The 21273-nt window shown below is 45.0% G+C and overlaps 1 protein-coding gene across 1 annotated transcript in view; it reads left to right on the top strand.

The window, feature by feature from the left end:
• The window catches only part of BBS1 (Bardet-Biedl syndrome 1), a 171184-nt gene that overhangs the window by 90130 nt on the left and 59781 nt on the right, over positions 1–21273 (top strand). Inside the window, exons 9-14 of the mRNA XM_063945091.1 lie at positions 4558–4664; positions 6286–6406; positions 6546–6704; positions 14081–14150; positions 19893–20051; positions 20595–20728. Of these exons, the coding sequence (XP_063801161.1) occupies positions 4558–4664; positions 6286–6406; positions 6546–6704; positions 14081–14150; positions 19893–20051; positions 20595–20728 (750 nt within the window). The remainder of the gene's footprint in view (positions 1–4557; positions 4665–6285; positions 6407–6545; positions 6705–14080; positions 14151–19892; positions 20052–20594; positions 20729–21273) is intronic.

The raw sequence follows: 21273 nt of genomic DNA, 5'->3' as shown, positions 1-21273 counted from the left end.
ATTCAAATCTTTTTGTAGGGCCAAAACCGGATGGGTCTGTCAGGCCATTCTTCAATTTAAAGGTGTTAAATCAATTGCTGACGGTTTACAGATTCAAGATGGAATCAATACAATCAGTTATTGAGGGACTGGGGCAATGGGAGTTCATGGTGTCAATGGACATGTCCCAATTTGGACCCCGCACCAAGCCAATTTACGGTTTGTAGTGGACATGGCTCACTACCAGTTCAGAGCTCTACCATTCGGCCTATCATCAGCCCCAAGAGTCATCACAAAGATCATGGCAGTCATGGTAGCGAAATTGAGATTGTTAGGGGTAATGATAATACCGTATCTGGACGACCTTCTTATCAAGGCTTCCTCTCAGGACCAGTTGATCCGGGATGCTCAGATCACTCATCAATTTCTGATTCGACATGGCTGGATTGTGAATTTAAAAAAATCCAGTCTGCAACCAACGCAGAGGATTCAATTTCTGGGTCTCATTTTAGATACAATACAACTGAAGGTGTTTCTCCCAGAAGACGAGATCTGAGACATCAAGGAGATGGTACGTCAGGTTCTACAGAACCAGACGGTCTCTGCATCTTTGTGTACGGCTTCTAGGAAAGATAGTAGCATCCTTCGAAGTGATCCAATACGGCAGACTACATTCCAGACCCTTTCGGCTGAATCTGATTGCTCAGGGGGCAGGCATACATTTACTTCTTCACCGAAGGATTCGTTTGTCGCCCCAGGTCAGGACCTCGTTAATTTGGTGGTCGGTCCACAGGAACCTAGCGGCAGAAAAGAGGTTTGGAATTTGGGATAGGAAAATTTTAACAGATGCCAGTCTGAGAGGATGGGGAGCAGTACTGGACAGTCATCAGTTTCAGGGAAGATGGTCACCGCAGGGAAGCAGTCTCCCAATAAATGTACTGGTGTTAAGAGCCATTTACAATGCACGTCTTATGGCGGAAGACCTCGTATGGGGTCAACACATGAGAGTGCAGTCGGACAATGTGACAGCGACAGCATACATAAACCGTCAGGGAGGAACAAGAAGCCACATGGCTTTAAAAGAGGCCACAAAAGATTCTGTCTTGGACAGAAAAGCGCATCATAATCCTGTCGGCAGTCTTTATTCCCGGAGTGGAAAATTGGGAAGCAGACTACCTCAGTCGTCAGGATATGCATCCAGGGGAGTGGTGTCTACACCCACAAGTATTCGAGGTATTGGTACGACGGTGGGGCTTACCGCAGATAGACCTAATGGCCTCTCGGAACAACCATCAGCTGCCAAGATATGTGGCCAGGATGCAGGATACAGCAGCAGAGGCGGTGTACGCACTGACGATTCCATGGACATAAGAAATGGTGTACATCTTCCCGCCGTTTCCCCTTTTACCAAGAGTGTTGAAGAAGGTGAAATGGGAAAGGGGTGATTTTAATAGCCCCAGACAGGCCTCGCAGAAGTTGGTACTCTTACCTGAGGGGACTTCTGGCGGAAGATCCTTGGAAACTGTCGCAGAGTAACATAGTAACATACTACCTAAGGTTGAAAAAAGACAATTTGTCCATCGAGTTCAACCTATTTGTAGTCTCCTATGTAGTTTTATTTTAGGACTAATTTTTCCTGATGCTGATGTCAGCCGTTGTGTTTTAATGTTAGCTGTTGTGTTTTATTAACTATAGTGCGTGACTACACACCATAACCATGAATATCCTTATCCAAAAGGAATTTATCTAAACCATTCTTAAAGGTGTTGACTGAGTCTGCCGTTACTACTTTCTCAGGCAGGGAATTCCAAACACGTATTGTCCTTACTGTGAAAAAACCTTTTTCTCCGCATTGTGCGAAATCTCCTCTCCTCTAACCTAAGTGAGTGTCCACGTGTCCTCTGTGCTGATCTTATAAAAAACAGGTCCCGCTCAAGCTCTGTGTATGGTCCCCTTATATATTTGTAGATGTTGATCATGTCCCCTCTTAGTCTCCTCTTTTCCAGTGTAAACATGCCTAGCCTTGCAAGCCTTTCCTCGTATTCCAGCGTCTCCATGCCCTTAATTAGTTTGGTCGCCCGCCTCTGAACCAGAGGGAGGACCTGTTGTCGCAAAGCCCATTCCTTCACCCAGATCTGAAATGTCTACGTTTGACGGCATGGTTCTTGAGACCAGGATACTAAGAGAGGTATACCGAAATCAGTTATCCCGACTATATTAGCTGCAAGGAAGCCAGTCACGGCGGGACATTACTATAGAATCTGGAAGAAATACCTCAGGGTTGGAATCCCCAGAGAGTTCCGCCTTACTAGACTGCTGAAGTTTCTCCAAAGTGGTTTGTATGGCGGTTTGAGATTAGGATCTTTGAAGGTACAGGTCTCGGCCCTCTCAATCCTTTTCCAGCAACTCTGGCATCCTTACAGGAGGTCCAGACATTTTTACAGGGTGTGTTGAGAATACAACCACCTTTTCGTCCTCCCACGGCCCTTTGGGATCTAAATTTAGTACTCAAATTTTTTAGATCTGCAGTTTTCGAGCCTTTGGAAAGAGCGGATCTAAAATATGAGCTGGAAAGCAGTCCTACTCCTAGCTTTAGCATCAGCGAGAAGGGTCTCGGAGTTAGGTGCCCTGTCAAGTAAAAGTCCTTTCCTAGTTTTTCATGAAGACAGAGCGGAGCTTCGTACAAAAGTGGAGTTTTTACCTAAGGTAGTTTCGGGTTTCCACATAAACCAACCGATTGTGGTCCACTCCTTCCAAGGATTGGCAGAGGGGACTTGTCCTTGGATGTGGTCTGAGCCTTATGGGTCTACGTGCAGGCTACAAATTCTATTAGGAAGTCTGACGCTTTGTTTGTACTGTTTGATGGACCGAGGAGGGGTTGGCCAGCTTCAAAGCAAACCTTGGCCAGATGGATACGACTAACCATCAAACAGGCATATATTTCTTGTGGTAAGAGAGTTCCTTTTCGGGTAGATGCTCATACCACCAGATCAGTGGATGCTTCATGGGCTGCGGCTTGAGGGGCCTCAACGTGGTCCTCAGCACACATGTTCACTCGTTTCTACAAGTTTTATACGTTTGCATCGAGAGATGCAAGTTTTGGACATTTGGTTCTTCAGGCTTCGGACAGCACTCCCACCCATGGGAGTATCTTTGGGACGTCCCCAGCTGTCTATATATCCAGTGTCCCCTAGTGGATGAAAGAGAAAAGAGGATTTTGGTACTTACCGATAAATCCATTTCTCTGAATCCACTCGGGGACACTGGACGCCCGCCTTGGTGCTGTCAGTCTGCGTGTTTTTTTAAAATTTAGTTCAAACAGATTGGTTATTGTGTTAATAGTACTTGGTTGCTGTTTGACGTGTTGGTACGGTTGGTTCCTTCCCATATGGCCTTGTTCTTTCATGTTCCCTCTTCTCTCCGTCAATTTTTCAAACTGGAGAGATGGGGGGGGGGGGGGGGGGGGGCGTGAAGGTGAGGAGCCAGCTGTTCATAAATTTAGTATTACATTGTGCTACCTCCGGTCTGCATCCTTCACACCCCAGCTGTCGATCTCCAGTGTCCCCGAGTGGATTCAGAGAAATGGATTTATCGGTAAGTACCAAAATCCTCTTTCATTAAAATGATTTGTAGTAACAAGCAAAACATTGCAACATTAACAGATGCAAAGATGTGTGGAAGATAAAGGAATAAGAGGTTTAAAAGTATTTTTGTACCATTGTCTTTATGTATCTTATTGCTAATAAGGTGGATGTGTTGATGGGTGTGAGTTTAGGAAATTACCCTGGGCCTGATGCTGCGTCAGATGTAAGTGAAAATGCAGATGGAGTTTGCACGTGCACCGAATCAGATGCACACTGACAGATATTAGACACCTGTTTCAGACTGATCTTTTGCACATAGTGATAGTAATGATGACTGCAGCTATGGACGTAAAAACGGGCAGGACAGACTTCCATATGCAGGTGAAGTATATACATACATATATATATATATATATATATATATATATAACCCCTTGAAGAAGTCTTATGAGACGAAACACGTTGGATAACCTTTACCTACCTCATTTAAAATAAGGAAAAACCTTCTTATTACTTGTTCTTATTGTAGTTTTATATATTCATTTAAGTGCTTTTAGTTCAGCTGTGTTTTATTGTTGTCCCATTTTTTTATGCATGTTTCTTTTATGTATAACTGTACGTTAATAAATACCTTTTAATTTAATATAAATTGGCAAATTTATACTACTTGTATTGACACCGTGGTCGCTATATGTCCCTCATCCCCCCTTTATTCCTAAATTCTATCCAGGGAATCACCATCCCTGTACATTTTTGAGTGATTCAGCTGACGCCCCAGTAGCAGCATAGGGGAGTGTCACATGAGCTTGCCTTTTTTTTCCTTTATACAACATATCTGGTTCTTATCACAAGTGGTGCAATATTAATTCTTGTTCTATATATATATATATATATATATATATATATGACTAGGAGGGGACCCAAGCCGGTAACTTGCCTAGGGCCCCATGGTGTCTTAATCTGGCTGTGGTTTAACTTGTGATCCTTTTAACAGGTCAGCCTTCCCAGTGTACCGACTATCCTGGATGTGACCGGACAGTATGACATTGAATACCGTATTACTGTTGCTTGTCGTAATGGCAATGTATACATTCTGCGCAGGTATACAAGCCTATTCATTTGAATGCATGTTTAGATGTGAGGGCCCATTTCTTTAGACTTTGGAGGTTCTATCCTTATACTGTAAACATATATTCTTTTTTCGTGCCTCTTACATCACTACTATGGTTTGGGATGGTAAAGCCTCGTACACACGGGGAGAGATGTGTGCTGAGCGATATAGCACAGAACGCTCAGCACACATCTCTCCCCCGCTCAGCACACAGAGCGATGTGTGCTGAGCGAGATGGGGTGATGGGAGGCCACTCATTTCACCCAGCGGTGAAATGATCGTTGTGCTAGATTGGCCAGTCTAGTACCGGCGATAGCTGAGGGGCATACACACGGAGAGATCCGTGCTTAACTTCTAAGCAATCTAGTCAGATTGCTTCGAATTTAAGCACGGATCTCTCCGTGGTGTACCCCCCTTAAGAGTTTGTATGGGTAGAACACACCTAGATGTGCCCTCAGATAAGGCAACATTATTTCCTTTGTATTATAACGAAGAGGGAATAAACAAGACTTGTTGGATTGTACAGATAATGCAGTCTATGAGAGAAGCAGGTTACTATATTCCCTGAGTTATGTAATACCTGACTTGTGCAAAGTGGACTTTCTGCAATCCAGTTCCCATATTATATTACAGTGAGGTTAGCTATTGCACTTTGCACAATTAAAAAATCTACTTTTAATAACAGGGATGATGTACACAGTAATGTCTGCACCAGGTTACTGCTTAAATATACTGCACTGTCCTCATCTGGAGATTCCTTGTGGCAGGGATGAGCTGTGCCTAATGGGACCCCATAGCTAACATTTCATCCCCGCACTGCACTGCAGTGTTCCCCCACAGCACTGCATTCTTTCCCCACCGCACCACAGCCCAATACACTCACTTCCTGTGGCCCGTAGCTTTTCCTCTTTTAGCAGTGTGCTGCAGGCACATCTGTTGTCATTGTCCTGGCCGGCTCCACTTCTTTTTTTCTTTCTTTTTTTCTTTCTTTTTTTCTTTCTTTCTTTCTTTCTTTCTTTCTTTCTTTCTTTCTTTCTTTCTTTCTTTCTTTCTCCCTTTCTTTCTTTCTCCCTTTCTTTCTTTCTCCCTTTCTTTCTTTCTCCCTTTCTTTCTTTCTCCCTTTCTTCCTTTCTTTCTCCCTTTCTTTCTTTCTCCCTTTCTTCCTTTCTTTCTCCCTTTCTTTCTCCCTGTATCTCTCTCTCTTCATCCTCTCTGATGCCGGGAGGAATCGAACTACACAATGAGACATCCCCTCCCAGCATTAGTGAGGACAGAGAGACAGAGCCAGCAGTGACAATTACAGCAGATGTGCCTGGAGGTGAGTTTAGTGCAGGGGGAGGCCTAGGCCCCTGAAGCATCCCAGGCCCTGTAGCCACACCCCCTGCACCTACTGTTCTACGCCTTGTGGTTAAAGTCATTTCAAAATTAGGCAGAAATCATTAGGCAAAGCCTTCTAGAATGTATCTCTTATTTAGAACAATCTGTATTTCTTGAAACTCTCATACTGTAATATGAACAAGACATGGTGTGATCATGGATCAGTTACATATATAATATGTCAATATCTGATTGTACGTTGATGGCTCCATGTAAAAGATTTCATCTTCTTAGAGACTCCAAGCGGCCTAAGTACTGCATTGAGCTGAGTGCGCAGGTGGTGGGATTGGTCCGTGTACAGAAAAATATCATGATTGGAACCTCCCAAGAGACTCTTCATGGATACTCGCAAAAGGTAAGTGCCCTTCAAACATTGTTACTTATTGTCATTTGTATATCACAATATTTATTTTGTTTTAAGTATGTTATGTACACTATATGTCACTATAGTGTATTAGATACGCAAATAAACGTGTACGATATTCGTGTGATAGGGGAAGCGGCTGTGGACAGTTACTCTGCCTGCGTCCATCATGACCATGTCTTTGTTGGAGCAGAAGTCACGCAGCATCCAAGCTGTGCTGGTGGGCCTAAAGAATCTGGAAGTTCACCTGTACAGAGATAAGAACCTGCTGAGTGTCATATCTACCCCAGTGAGTTTCTATAGGATGCATTTGGTTTCATTTCTATTAAGAATTGCTTCATTTTATTATTAGTCTATGTATTATTCTTTATCTCTTTTGTGTTTGCTTTCTGCATGGCCTCTTTCCTTGTACAGCACATTCTTGGTACACCTTATGTATGCAGAGATGGAAATGTGCATGTTATTTTAGGGCTTTATTTCCAGCTGCACGAGGAAGTAAATTACACTCCGTAAACAGCATAGGTCCTGTACACATCACATAATTATCAAACTGCAGCATAAATGCTACTTTGCGGTGACTACTTATACACAATTACCGCCTGGTTTTAAAAGCAAGTGCATGGATTTGTGGGCCAAATTGTCAGCTTTGTGGAGTTATTAACGTTACAGCACATTTTTAAATAAAAGTAACAAATAATAAAGTGTATAACTGAATCTAGAAAGGCTATTTGAAGGACTGCCGCGCCCCCGAGAGCCGCGGTGGTGATATCTACAGGGAGTCACTCAACTCCCTAACACATGGATATACACAAAAAATTTGAGAGATCACGTCTGCGCTCGTCGAGATATAAAAGATGAAATTAAATGTACACAGTTTCTAATAGTTTTTAAATGTGTCACGTGATGTCATTAAAACGTGTGGACCTTTTTTTTCGTGATTTGGGTAAATCACTGTCCTTAGTCGCGTCCACTACGGGGTGGATTTCTCCTTAGAGGTGTCCCAAATCGTTGTTCTCCGGGTTTTCTCCTGTATTTGTGTCCGGGGTATCGGGATAGTTCTTATCCTCAATAATTGGAGACAAAGAGACAGGAAAAAAGGGCCGCTGATAGTATAGTAGACGTATTGTAAAGGTGGAAATGTCTTAAATGTGAGATCTTTAACAAGATAGAGATTGCTGATTGCGTACCAGTACTCACGTGAAAGACGTGATGTACCCCTCGCGTAAAGGTATCTTTAGTGTTCTTATGGTTTTCTCCTCCTTCTCCAGACAGGATCCCTTGTGGTTCTTGTCCTCGGGAGTGGAAAAGGGACAGTTGATAGTGTAGTGAGTTGGAGTGTATAAATGCTAGAAGGCAATTCACTCTTCTAAAGGATTTACAATGGGGGAGTGCGTACCGTACTCACATCCATAATGGGGTGTGAAAAACACATAAAGGTATCTTTAGCTTGATATGTTGTCGTACACGGTCACACTCACGTAAGTTAGGGGGATAAGAGAAAAATTGGGCGTACCCGACTCACACTGCACAATGAGAGCACTTGTGTATAAAGGTATCTTTAAGTGGTCCTGCAGGTTCTAGATGCTCCTTATTCTAGGGTCCGTTCCTCTCGTGTAATACATGAAGAGAAACGAAGCATAGTGTCATGGGGTGACACGTAAAAATGATTTATTGTACAAAAATTTTTTTTAAAACAATATAAAACAGCCAATGGACTCCAGGTAAGAGAGGGGGGTATACACGGGTGAAAAAGATGTAAATATCCGGATTGTTCTCACCTTAGTAGATACCGTCCCAAATCAGTCCCTGGTGGTCCTGGCCCTCACACCAACGCGTTTCGACTGAAGAAGTCTTTTTCAAGGTGTGTACTGAGGGCACCGGTACCATTATTTATACCCCCTAACAGGAAGTCATGTGATGGGGGTGTGGTTCACAAATAACCAAATGCATTATAATATACTTCAAAATACAATGGATTCTAAGATACATGATGGGGAGACACTTAAAATGGTAAAAAATGGTTAAAACAACATGAAATAGATGTTTATACAGAAAGAAATGGGTTTAAAAGATGTCGTCGCGTCACTTCCGGTATTTGGAACGCATGTGGTTCCGGAAGTGACGTAATTAAAGTGTACTGGATGGTAGAGTGATATCCTTAAAAGTGGGTGAACTGTGGTAAAGGAGGGGCGTTTAAAATGGACGCTGGGTAGTAATGGAATCATTCCCAGCGTCCTTAAGTGCTGTACTGCTGATTACGGCGAATAGCGCTGGTGGAACGCATGGACCGGAAGTGACGGTCGTGCGTTCCACCGACGGGTGGACGTACACTTCCGGTTGGCGTTTGCGCTGGCTAAAAGAAGAAGTAGTGGAACGCATGCACCGGAAGTAACGGTCATGCGCTTCACCTGGGGCAGAAGGGTGCAGAGGGAGGTGCGTTCCAAATGTTACAGATGGAACGCATGCGAACCCGGAAGTGACGGGCGGTGCTGCAGACGTTTTGCTGAGGAAGAGGAGTACAATCCATTAAATTAGGTTGCAGATATGTAACAAGAATTAAATGATACAGAAAAGTATAAAACAAGATTATTATGCAAATGGCTATATTAAAAGTATGTCTCCTTCAATGAGGATGTAATTTATGAAACATAAAATTTATGAAGTCCTAAACATGAGGGTAAGGGCGCATGAATTAATATGGTAATAATAATGGGGCTGAGATATAATAAGTACATACAAAAATGCCCGGGGGGTACGAGGAGTTCCCTAATAGTATGGATGGCGGAAGGTGTAGAGTTGGGTCAGATGGTGAAATTTGATGTTTTAACGGGTGGTCCCTGGTACTTAAAGGAACCATTTGGTCTCAAATTCCAGGTTGAGGCCTTTAGGTTTCAAAGTACCTAGATTGAAGATACTCCGCATTTCAGTTTGGGCAAGTCTTTCTTCTGTATTTCCCTTTCTCCAGTTTCCTGCTACTGCTTGAATGCCGCAGAACAATGTTATCTCTGATGGTTTACAATCATGCTCCTCTTTAAAATGGGCCGAGATTCCGTGGGTGGGGAGGCCCTTCTTGATGTTCCTCAGGTGCTCGCTCATTCTTTCCTTCAATTTTCTGGTCGTTCTTCCTACGTACTGTTTGTTGCACTTGCATTGTACTAGGTATACGACATTTTTGCTGTCGCACGTAATAAATTCTTTAATGTCATATTTTTTCTGGTTGCTGGTAGAAGTATAGCTGGTTATAGTAGATATGTTGCTTTTGCAGTTGCGGCACATTTGGCACTGGCCGCACCTGTAGAAGCCTTTGCTCTTAATAGTGATGGTTCTCTTGGGGATTTCCAGTGCACTTTTTACGAGATGTTTGCGTAAGTTGTTGGCTTTTCGGTATGTAAATCTAGGTTTTTCCGATATATATTGTTGAAGTGTGGGATCCTGAAGTAATAGTCCCCAATTTTTCCTTATGATATGTTCCAGCCCCTTATATTGGCTGCTAAATTTAGTGATAAAGGTTACGGTATTAGCGTCATTTCTCCGTCTCCGGTCTTCCGTAGATGTAGTTGGTTGGATCATAAGTTCCCTGTCGGCTTGCTGATATTTTTCATATGGCACATCCAGTAGTTGGATTCCGTACCCCTTTTTCTGAAAATGATTTTTCATTGTGGTGCCTTGCGTATGGTAGTCCTGTAGTTTGGAGCAGTTCTTTCTTATCCTATGAAACTGGCTTCTAGGTACTGATGATAGCCAATTGGGATGGTGATTGCTATTTATCGGAATAAATGAGTTACAGTCCTGTAACTCATTTATTCCGATAAATAGCAATCACCATCCCAATTGGCTATCATCAGTACCTAGAAGCCAGTTTCATAGGATAAGAAAGAACTGCTCCAAACTACAGGACTACCATACGCAAGGCACCACAATGAAAAATCATTTTCAGAAAAAGGGGTACGGAATCCAACTATTGGATGTGCCATATGAAAAATATCAGCAAGCCGACAGGGAACTTATGATCCAACCAACTACATCTACGGAAGACCGGAGACGGAGAAATGACGCTAATACCGTAACCTTTATCACTAAATTTAGCAGCCAATATAAGGGGCTGGAACATATCATAAGGAAAAATTGGGGACTATTACTTCAGGATCCCACACTTCAACAATATATATCGGAAAAACCTAGATTTACATACCGAAAAGCCAACAACTTACGCAAACATCTCGTAAAAAGTGCACTGGAAATCCCCAAGAGAACCATCACTATTAAGAGCAAAGGCTTCTACAGGTGCGGCCAGTGCCAAATGTGCCGCAACTGCAAAAGCAACATATCTACTATAACCAGCTGTACTTCTACCAGCAACCAGAAAAAATATGACATTAAAGAATTTATTACGTGCGACAGCAAAAATGTTGTATACCTAGTACAATGCAAGTGCAACAAACAGTACGTAGGAAGAACGACCAGAAAATTGAAGGAAAGAATGAGCGAGCACCTGAGGAACATCAAGAAGGGCCTCCCCACCCACGGAATCTCGGCCCATTTTAAAGAGGAGCATGATTGTAAACCATCAGAGATAACATTGTTCTGCGGCATTCAAGCAGTAGCAGGAAACTGGAGAAAGGGAAATACAGAAGAAAGACTTGCCCAAACTGAAATGCGGAGTATCTTCAATCTAGGTACTTTGAAACCTAAAGGCCTCAACCTGGAATTTGAGACCAAATGGTTCCTTTAAGTACCAGGGACCACCCGTTAAAACATCAAATTTCACCATCTGACCCAACTCTACACCTTCCGCCATCCATACTATTAGGGAACTCCTCGTACCCCCCGGGCATTTTTGTATGTACTTATTATATCTCAGCCCCATTATTATTACCATATTAATTCATGCGCCCTTACCCTCATGTTTAGGACTTCATAAATTTTATGTTTCATAAATTACATCCTCATTGAAGGAGACATACTTTTAATATATCCATTTGCATAATAATCTTGTTTTATACTTTTCTGCATCATTTAATTCTTGTTACATATCTGCAACCTAATTTAATGGATTGTACTCCTCTTCCTCAGCAAAACGTCTGCAGCACCGCCCGTCACTTCCGGGTTCGCATGCGTTCCATCTGTAACATTTGGAACGCACCTCCCTCTGCACCCTTCTGCCCCAGGTGAAGCGCATGACCGTTACTTCCGGTGCATGCGTTCCACTACTTCTTCTTTCAGCCAGCGCAAACGCCAACCGGAAGTGTACGTCCACCCGTCGGTGGAACGCACGACCGTCACTTCCGGTCCATGCGTTCCACCAGCGCTATTCGCCGTAATCAGCAGTACAGCACTTAAGGACGCTGGGAATGATTCCATTACTACCCAGCGTCCATTTTAAACGCCCCTCCTTTACCACAGTTCACCCACTTTTAAGGATATCACTCTACCATCCAGTACACTTTAATTACGTCACTTCCGGAACCACATGCGTTCCAAATACCGGAAGTGACGCGACGACATCTTTTAAACCCATTTCTTTCTGTATAAACATCTATTTCATGTTGTTTTAACCATTTTTTACCATTTTAAGTGTCTCCCCATCATGTATCTTAGAATCCATTGTATTTTGAAGTATATTATAATGCATTTGGTTATTTGTGAACCACACCCCCATCACATGACTTCCTGTTAGGGGGTATAAATAATGGTACCGGTGCCCTCAGTACACACCTTGAAAAAGACTTCTTCAGTCGAAACGCGTTGGTGTGAGGGCCAGGACCACCAGGGACTGATTTGGGACGGTATCTACTAAGGTGAGAACAATCCGGATATTTACATCTTTTTCACCCGTGTATACCCCCCTCTCTTACCTGGAGTCCATTGGCTGTTTTATATTGTTTTAAAAAAAAATTTTGTACAATAAATCATTTTTACGTGTCACCCCATGACACTATGCTTCGTTTCTCTTCATGTATTACACGAGAGGAACGGACCCTAGAATAAGGAGCATCTAGAACCTGCAGGACCACTTAAAGATACCTTTATACACAAGTGCTCTCATTGTGCAGTGTGAGTCGGGTACGCCCAATTTTTCTCTTATCCCCCTAACTTGCGTGAGTGTGACCGTGTACGACAACATATCAAGCTAAAGATACCTTTATGTGTTTTTCACACCCCATTATGGATGTGAGTACGGTACGCACTCCCCCATTGTAAATCCTTTAGAAGAGTGAATTGCCTTCTAGCATTTATACACTCCAACTCACTACACTATCAACTGTCCCTTTTCCACTCCCGAGGACAAGAACCACAAGGGATCCTGTCTGGAGAAGGAGGAGAAAACCATAAGAACACTAAAGATACCTTTACGCGAGGGGTACATCACGTCTTTCACGTGAGTACTGGTACGCAATCAGCAATCTCTATCTTGTTAAAGATCTCACATTTAAGACATTTCCACCTTTACAATACGTCTACTATACTATCAGCGGCCCTTTTTTCCTGTCTCTTTGTCTCCAATTATTGAGGATAAGAACTATCCCGATACCCCGGACACAAATACAGGAGAAAACCCGGAGAACAACGATTTGGGACACCTCTAAGGAGAAATCCACCCCGTAGTGGACGCGACTAAGGACAGTGATTTACCCAAATCACGAAAAAAAAGGTCCACACGTTTTAATGACATCACGTGACACATTTAAAAACTATTAGAAACTGTGTACATTTAATTTCATCTTTTATATCTCGACGAGCGCAGATGTGATCTCTCAAATTTTTTGTGTAAATAATAAAGTGTGTACAGGGTAAACATAGAATAATTTAACAATAACAGGATGTGTTAGAATAACCACGATACACAACCGCTACCCATAGCATAATAAATACTTTGCATGAGTAGCAAATATACCTATAAGACCACAGATTAGGTAGGACAAATAACAGTGGCATGGGTAGGGCAACTTGCTGAAGTTTGTTTCTGAAACAGTGTTAGTCGCTGAAGGGTAGAAGAAGACGAGGGAGTGGAGCACTGGTAACATGGATTGTTCTAGAGAAGAGCAAGAGTGGCAAGAGCCCTGACCATGAGAGCTTGCTTACAAAGGAGAAGGGGTGAACAGCTGGAGGGAGAGCGAGGAAGGATGCATGGTGTATGGGTAGAGAAGAGTGTTAGATGAGCAGGGCTGCTAAACTTAATCAAAAGGTGCATTTCAAGGGCATGTATAAAGTTGGGGACGTTGGTTGAGACTGACTAGGCAAAGGCTTGAATTACAAAGGAAGGAGGCACCTTCAGCAAAGTCTTGGAGGTAAGCATGAGGGAATGTGATCAGGGTGGTGGTGATATGGCGGTCAGAGGAGTGGAGAGGATAGGAGGTAGTGAGGACACAGATGGGGTTAGCGATGTAAGGGGAGGAGAGGTTTAGAGATATTTCCAGAGAAGACGCAGATTCGGGGAACAGATCTAAGGACCGCTTTGACGTGCTAGGTGGATGTGAAGGCACATAAATAACCATTACAAGTCTGTACTTTTTGCTCCTAATAAATGACTTCTAGTGTCTTTTTATATCCATATATATAGCTTCTTGATCGTACTGTTTACCCGTTTTGCACATCATCCCATATGACCGTTTAAGCTATTGCCCCATGTGCCAGCAGTGTAAGACAAAAGTCTCTTTTCCTCAGGACATAGTGACAAGTCTTTGCTTCGGAAGATATGGAAGAGAGGATGACACTTTGATCATGACTACCACAGGTAGCATACATTCCAGAAAATATATTATTCTTTAACCACTTTTTCTTAATTTCTCTGACGTCCTAGTGGATGCTGGGAACTCCGTAAGGACCATGGGGAATAGCGGCTCCGCAGGAGACTGGGCACAAAAGTAAAAGCTTTAGGACTACCTGGTGTGCACTGGCTCCTCCCCCTATGACCCTCCTCCAAGCCTCAGTTAGATTTTTGTGCCCGGCCGAGAAGGGTGCACACTAGGGGCTCTCCTGAGCTTCTTAGTGAAAAGTTTAGTTTTAGGTTTTTTATTTTCAGTGAGACCTGCTGGCAACAGGCTCACTGCATCGAGGGACTAAGGGGAGAAGAAGCGAACTCACCTGCGTGCAGAGTGGATTGGGCTTCTTAGGCTACTGGACACCATTAGCTCCAGAGGGACCGAACACAGGCCCAGCCTCGGAGCTCGGTCCCAGAGCCGCGCCGCCGGCCCCCTTACAGAGCCAGAAGCAAGAAAAGGTCCGGAAAAATCGGCGGCAGAAGACATCAGTCTTCAACAAGGTAGCGCACAGCACTGCAGCTGTGCGCCATTGTTACTCAGGCACACTTTACACTCCGGTCACTGAGGGTGCAGGGCGCTAGGGGGGGGCGCCCTGAGCAGCAATGTAAAACACCTTGGCTGGCATAAATACACCACATATAACCCCCAGGGCTATATGGGTGTATTTTAACCCCTGCCAGAACTCACCTAAAAAGCGGGAGAAAAGGCCGCCGAGAAGGGGGCGGAGCCTTTCTCCTCAGCACACGGGCGCCATTTTCCATCACAGCTCCGCTGGAAGGACGTCTCCCTGACTCTCCCCTGCAGTCCTGCACTACAGAAAAGGGTAAAAAAGAGAGGGGGGGCACTAATTTGGCGCAGTTTTATACTAACAGCAGCTATACACTTTATTGTGGTATTCCTGTATATATATATATAGCGCTCTGGTGTGTGCTGGCATACTCTCCCTCTGTCTCCCCAAAGGGCTAGTGGGGTCCTGTCCTCTATCAGAGCATTCCCTGTGTGTGTGCGGTGTGTCGGTACGATTGTGTCGACATGTTTGAGGAGGAAAATGAGATGGAGGCGGAGCAATTGCCTATTATACAGTTGTCACCCCCTAGGGAGTCGACACCTGAGTGGATGAGCTTGTGGAAGGAATTGCGTGACAGTGTCAGCTCCTTACGACAGACAGTTGACGACATGAGACAGCCGGCTACTCAGCTTGTGCCTGTCCAGGGGTCTCAAACACCATCAGGGGCTTTAAAACGCCCGTTACCTCAAATGGCAGACACAGACACGGATTCTGACTCCAGTGTCGATGATGAGGAGACAAACGTGACTTCCACTAGGGCCACACGTTACATGATTGAAGCAATAAAAAATGTATTGCATATATCTGATAATACAAGTACCACTAAAAAGGGTATTATGTTTGGTGAGAAAAAACTGCCTGTAGTTTTTCCTGTATCCGAGGAATTAAATGAAGTGTGTGATGAGGCGTGGGTTTCCCCCGATAAAAAACTGATAATTCCTAAAAGGTTATTGGCATCGTACCCTTTCCCGCCAGAGGATAGGGCACGTTGGGAAACACCCCCTAGGGTGGATAAAGCGCTCACACGCTTGTCTAAACAGGTAGCACTACCCTCTCCTGATACGGCCGCCCTAAAGGAACCTGCCGATAGAAAACTGGAGAATATCCTAAAATGTATATACTCTCACACGGGTGTTATACTGCGACCAGCTATCGCCTCAGCCTGGATGTGCAGTGCGGGCCTGGCGTGGTCGGATTCCCTGACTGAAAATATTGATACCCTAGATAGGGACAGTATATTACTGACTATAGAGCATTTGAAGGATGCATTTCTATATATGCGTGATGCACAGAGGGATATTTGCCGACTGGCATCAAGAGTTAGCGCGCTATCCATTTCTGCAAGAAGAGGTTTATGGACGCGGCAGTGGTCAGGTGATGTGGATTCTAAAAGGCACATGGAAGTATTGCCTTATAAGGGGGAGGAGTTATTTGGGGTAGGTCTATCTGACCTGGTAGCCACGGCAACTGCTGGAAAATCCACATTTTTACCCCAGGTAGCTTCTCAACCTAAGAAGATGCCATATTATCAGGCGCAGTCCTTTCGGCCCCATAAAGGCAAGCGGGCAAAAGGCGCCTCATTTCTGCCACGTGGCAGAGGGAGAGGAAAAAGGCTGCAACAAACAGCCAGTTCCCAGGAACAAAAGCCCTCTCCCGCCTCCGCAAAGTCCTCAGCATGACGCTGGGGCTTTACAAGCGGACTCAGGCACGGTGGGGGCCCGTCTCAAGAAGTTCAGTGCGCAGTGGGCTCACTCGCAAGTGGACCCCTGGATCCTTCAGGTGGTATCTCAGGGGTACAAATTGGAATTCGAGACGTCTCCCCCTCGCCGTTTTCTAAAGTCTGCTTTACCGACGTCTCCCTCAGACAGGGAGGCAGTACTGGAAGCCATTCACAAGCTGTATTCCCAGCAGGTGATAATCAAGGTACCCCTCCTACAACAGGGAATGGGGTACTATTCCACACTATTTGTGGTACCGAAGCCGGACGGCTCGGTTAGACCAATTTTAAACCTAAAATCCTTGAACACTTACATACAAAGGTTCAAATTCAAGATGGAGTCACTCAGAGCAGTGATTGCAAACCTGGAAGAAGGGGACTATATGGTGTCTCTGGACATCAAGGATGCTTACCTACATGTCCCAATTTACGCTTCTCACCAAGGGTACCTCAGGTTTGTGGTACAGAACTGTCACTATCAGTTTCAGACGCTGCCGTTTGGATTGTCCACGGCACCCCGGGTCTTTACCAAGGTAATGGCCGAAATGATGATACTCCTTCGAAGGAAGGGAGTTTTAGTTATCCCTTACTTGGACGATCTCCTGATAAGGGCAAGATCCAGGGAACAGTTGGAAGTCGGAGTAGCACTATCTCAGATAGTGCTGCGCCAGCACGGTTGGATTCTCAATATTCCAAAATCGCAGCTGATCCCGACGACACGACTTCTATTCCTAGGGATGATCCTGGACACAGTCCAGAAAAAGGTGTTTCTCCCGGAGGAGAAAGCCAGGGAGTTATCCGAACTAGTCAGAAATCTCCTAAAGCCAGGCCAAGTCTCAGTGCATCAATGCACAAGGGTCCTGGAAAAGATGGTGGCTTCTTACGAAGCAATCCCATTCGGCAGATTCCACGCAAGAACCTTCCAGTGGGATCTGCTAGACAAATGGTCCCGGTCGCATCTTCAGATGCATCAGCGGATAATCTTGTCACCAAGGACAAGGGTGTCTCTCCTGTGGTGGTTGCAGAGTGCTCATCTTCTAGAGGGCCGCAGATTCGGCATTCAGGACTGGGTCCTGGTGACCACGGATGCCAGCCTGAGAGGCTGGGGAGCAGTCACACAGGGAAGAAATTTCCAGGGTTTGTGGTCAAGCCTGGAGACATCACTTCACATAAATATCCTGGAGCTAAGGGCCATCTACAATGCTCTAAGCCTAGCAAGACCTCTGCTTCAAGGTCAGCCGGTGCTGATCCAGTCGGACAACATCACGGCAGTCGCCCACGTAAACAGACAGGGCGGCACAAGAAGCAGGAGGGCAATGACAGAAGTTGCAAGGATTCTTTGCTGGGCGGAAAATCATGTGATAGCACTGTCAGCAGTGTTCATTCCGGGAGTGGACAACTGGGAAGCAGATTTCCTCAGCAGACACGACCTCCACCCGGGGGAGTGGGGACTTCACCCAGAAGTCTTCCACATGATTGTGACCCGTTGGGAAAAACCAAAGGTGGACATGATGGCGTCCCGCCTCAACAAAAAACTAGACAGGTATTGCGCCAGGTCAAGGGACCCTCAGGCAATAGCTGTGGACGCTCTGGTAACACCGTGGGTGTACCAGTCAGTGTATGTGTTCCCTCCTCTGCCTCTCATACCCAAGGTACTGAGAATCATAAGGAGGAGAGGAGTAAGGACTATACTCGTGGCTCCGGATTGGCCAAGAAGGACTTGGTACCCGGAACTTCAAGAGATGCTCACAGAGGACCCGTGGCCTCTACCTCTAAGAAAGGACCTGCTCCAGCAGGGACCCTGTCTGTTCCAAGACTTACCGCGGCTGCGTTTGACGGCATGGCGGTTGAACGCCGGATCCTGAAGGAAAAAGGCATTCCGGATGAAGTCATCCCTACCCTGATCAAAGCCAGGAAGGATGTAACCGTACAACATTATCACCGTATTTGGCGTAAATATGTTGCGTGGTGCGAGGCCAGGAAGGCCCCTACAGAGGAATTTCAACTGGGTCGTTTCCTGCATTTCCTGCAAACAGGACTGTCTATGGGCCTAAAATTAGGGTCCATTAAGGTTCAAATTTCGGCCCTGTCGATTTTCTTCCAAAAAGAACTGGCTTCAGTTCCTGAAGTTCAGACGTTTGTCAAGGGGGTGCTGCATATACAGCCTCCTTTTGTGCCTCCAGTGGCACCTTGGGATCTCAATGTAGTTTTGGGGTTCCTAAAATCACATTGGTTTGAACCACTCTCCACTGTGGACTTAAAATATCTCACTTGGAAAGTGGTAATGCTATTAGCCCTGGCTTCAGCCAGGCGTGTCTCAGAATTGGCGGCTTTATCCTATAAAAGCCCTTACCTAATTTTTCATACGGACAGGGCAGAATTGAGGACTCGTCCTCAATTTCTCCCTAAGGTGGTTTCAGCATTTCACTTGAACCAGCCTATTGTGGTACCTGCGGCTACTAGGGACTTGGAGGACTCCAAGTTGCTGGACGTAGTCAGGGCCCTGAAAATATATGTTTCCAGGACGGCTGGAGTCAGGAAATCTGACTCGCTGTTTATCCTGTATGCACTCAACAAGCTGGGTGCTCCTGCTTCTAAGCAGACTATTGCTCGTTGGATTTGTAGTACAATTCAGCTTGCACATTCTGTGGCAGGCCTGCCACAGCCAAAATCTGTAAAAGCCCATTCCACAAGGAAGGTGGGCTCATCTTGGGCAGCTGCCCGAGGGGTCTCGGCTTTATAACTTTGCCGAGCAGCTACTTGGTCAGGGGCAAACACGTTTGCTAAATTCTACAAATTTGATACCCTGGCTGAGGAGGACCTTGAGTTCTCTCATTCGGTGCTGCAGAGTCATCCGCACTCTCCCGCCCGTTTGGGAGCTTTGGTATAATCCCCATGGTCCTTACGGAGTTCCCAGCATCCACTAGGACGTCAGAGAAAATAAGAATTTACTTACCGATAATTCTATTTCTCATAGTCCGTAGTGGATGCTGGGCGCCCATCCCAAGTGCGGATTGTCTGCAATACTTGTACATAGTTATTGTTACAAAAATCGGGTTGTTATTGTTGTGAGCCATCTTTTCAGAGGCTCCTCTGTTATCATGCTGTTAACTGGGTTCAGATCACAGGTTGTACGGTGTGATTGGTGTGGCTGGTATGAGTCTTACCCGGGATTCAAAATCCTTCCTTATTGTGTACGCTCGTCCGGGCACAGTATCCTAACTGAGGCTTGGAGGAGGGTCATAGGGGGAGGAGCCAGTGCACACCAGGTAGTCCTAAAGCTTTTACTTTTGTGCCCAGTCTCCTGCGGAGCCGCTATTCCCCATGGTCCTTACGGAGTTCCCAGCATCCACTACGGACTATGAGAAATAGAATTATCGGTAAGTAAATTCTTATTTTGTCCAATGATGATTTATATCTTTCCCACAGGAGGGGGTCTAATTATTAAGATCTTAAAGAGAACGGCACATTTTGAAGATAAGGATACAGCTCCTGGCCCACCTACTGGACAAAGCATTAAACTCAATGTCCCCAAGAAAACCAAACTCTACGTAGACCAGACCCTTCGGGAGAGAGAGAATGCAGTAGGTAAGGTGCCTCCCACTTGTTGAACACCATTGAGAGTTGAGGTCTTATTATTGTTGACTACAAATAATTGACAAATACCAAAAGATTATATAATATTTTTTCTTATATAATGTTTTTTCCAGGTAGGACTTAAGGCACTTGATATTTGAGGATAACAGCACATAATGCAGTGAATTTGAGGCAGACAACCATATACTGTATACATCAGGAATTAAAACATATGCCGTAGAATTATAGTGGTAACAATGAGCAAGACAAGAAAACCGTCATCAGGAGTTCCCCATATGATTAATTCTGTCCATAATTGGTGAAGCAGCCATCTTGGGCACCCTACGGGCTTCAGTGGGCAGGATAAGCAAAACATGGCCCTATGATACTTGGATGGAAATACAATAATCACTACAGATACCTAGATCGCACGATACATAGATCATTAGTAAAAGACAGAAGGAAGCTAGGATTGTATTACTCCTGCCGCAAAGTCACAGAAAGGAAGATAGCGTTCCATAGTTGCCTGACAGGACAATGTCTATTTCCCACCAGCCATGCACCGTGTATTTCAAATGGATTTGTATCGCCTGCGTCTTAGTGCTGCTCGAGCGTATGTGAAAGCCCTAGATGCCAGCCTCACTCCAGTGTCCTCAACCATGCAGGAACCACTCACTCTGAGTGCCGCTGTGAGTATATACTGATTTCTCTTTACTGAAGAAAGATTTATTTTTCATCCACTAGGGGTCACTGGTGTACTCTTGGGACATGGACGGGCTTCAGCAGGACAGGCACTGAATATTTAAATTTATTAATTCTCCTCTCCTCCATACTCCCATAATACCTCAGTGTTTTTTCAGTGCTCACAGGAGTGACAGCACGAGTGGATTCCTCCACACATACTTTTTTTGTTTTAATACTATTTTATCTACTTGAGCACATCCCTTCCCAGCTTAGCAAGAAGCGTGGGTCCGGGATAGTAAATGCTGCAAGGAAGCAGCTACTGGCGTGTCGGCGCTCAGAAAAGGAGAACCCTCACAGCCACAAGCAGCTCAGTCTCTGACCTTCAGGAAAGGCTGGACGGAGCTTACAGAAGAAGCCCCGTCATAGTCCCTCACTACAGGAGATCAGGTATGCTGGGGGACAGGGCGGTCAGCTCACGCTGCCACCCCGCTGTGTGGGGAACGTGCTGGCTTATATGCGCCGCCGCTGCTGCTCAGAAGTAAGGCACCAG

Source organism: Pseudophryne corroboree, chromosome 11 (genome assembly GCF_028390025.1).
Source record: "Pseudophryne corroboree isolate aPseCor3 chromosome 11, aPseCor3.hap2, whole genome shotgun sequence".
Taxonomy (NCBI): Eukaryota; Metazoa; Chordata; class Amphibia; order Anura; family Myobatrachidae; genus Pseudophryne; species Pseudophryne corroboree.
This window is presented reverse-complemented; position numbering and strand designations above follow the sequence as displayed.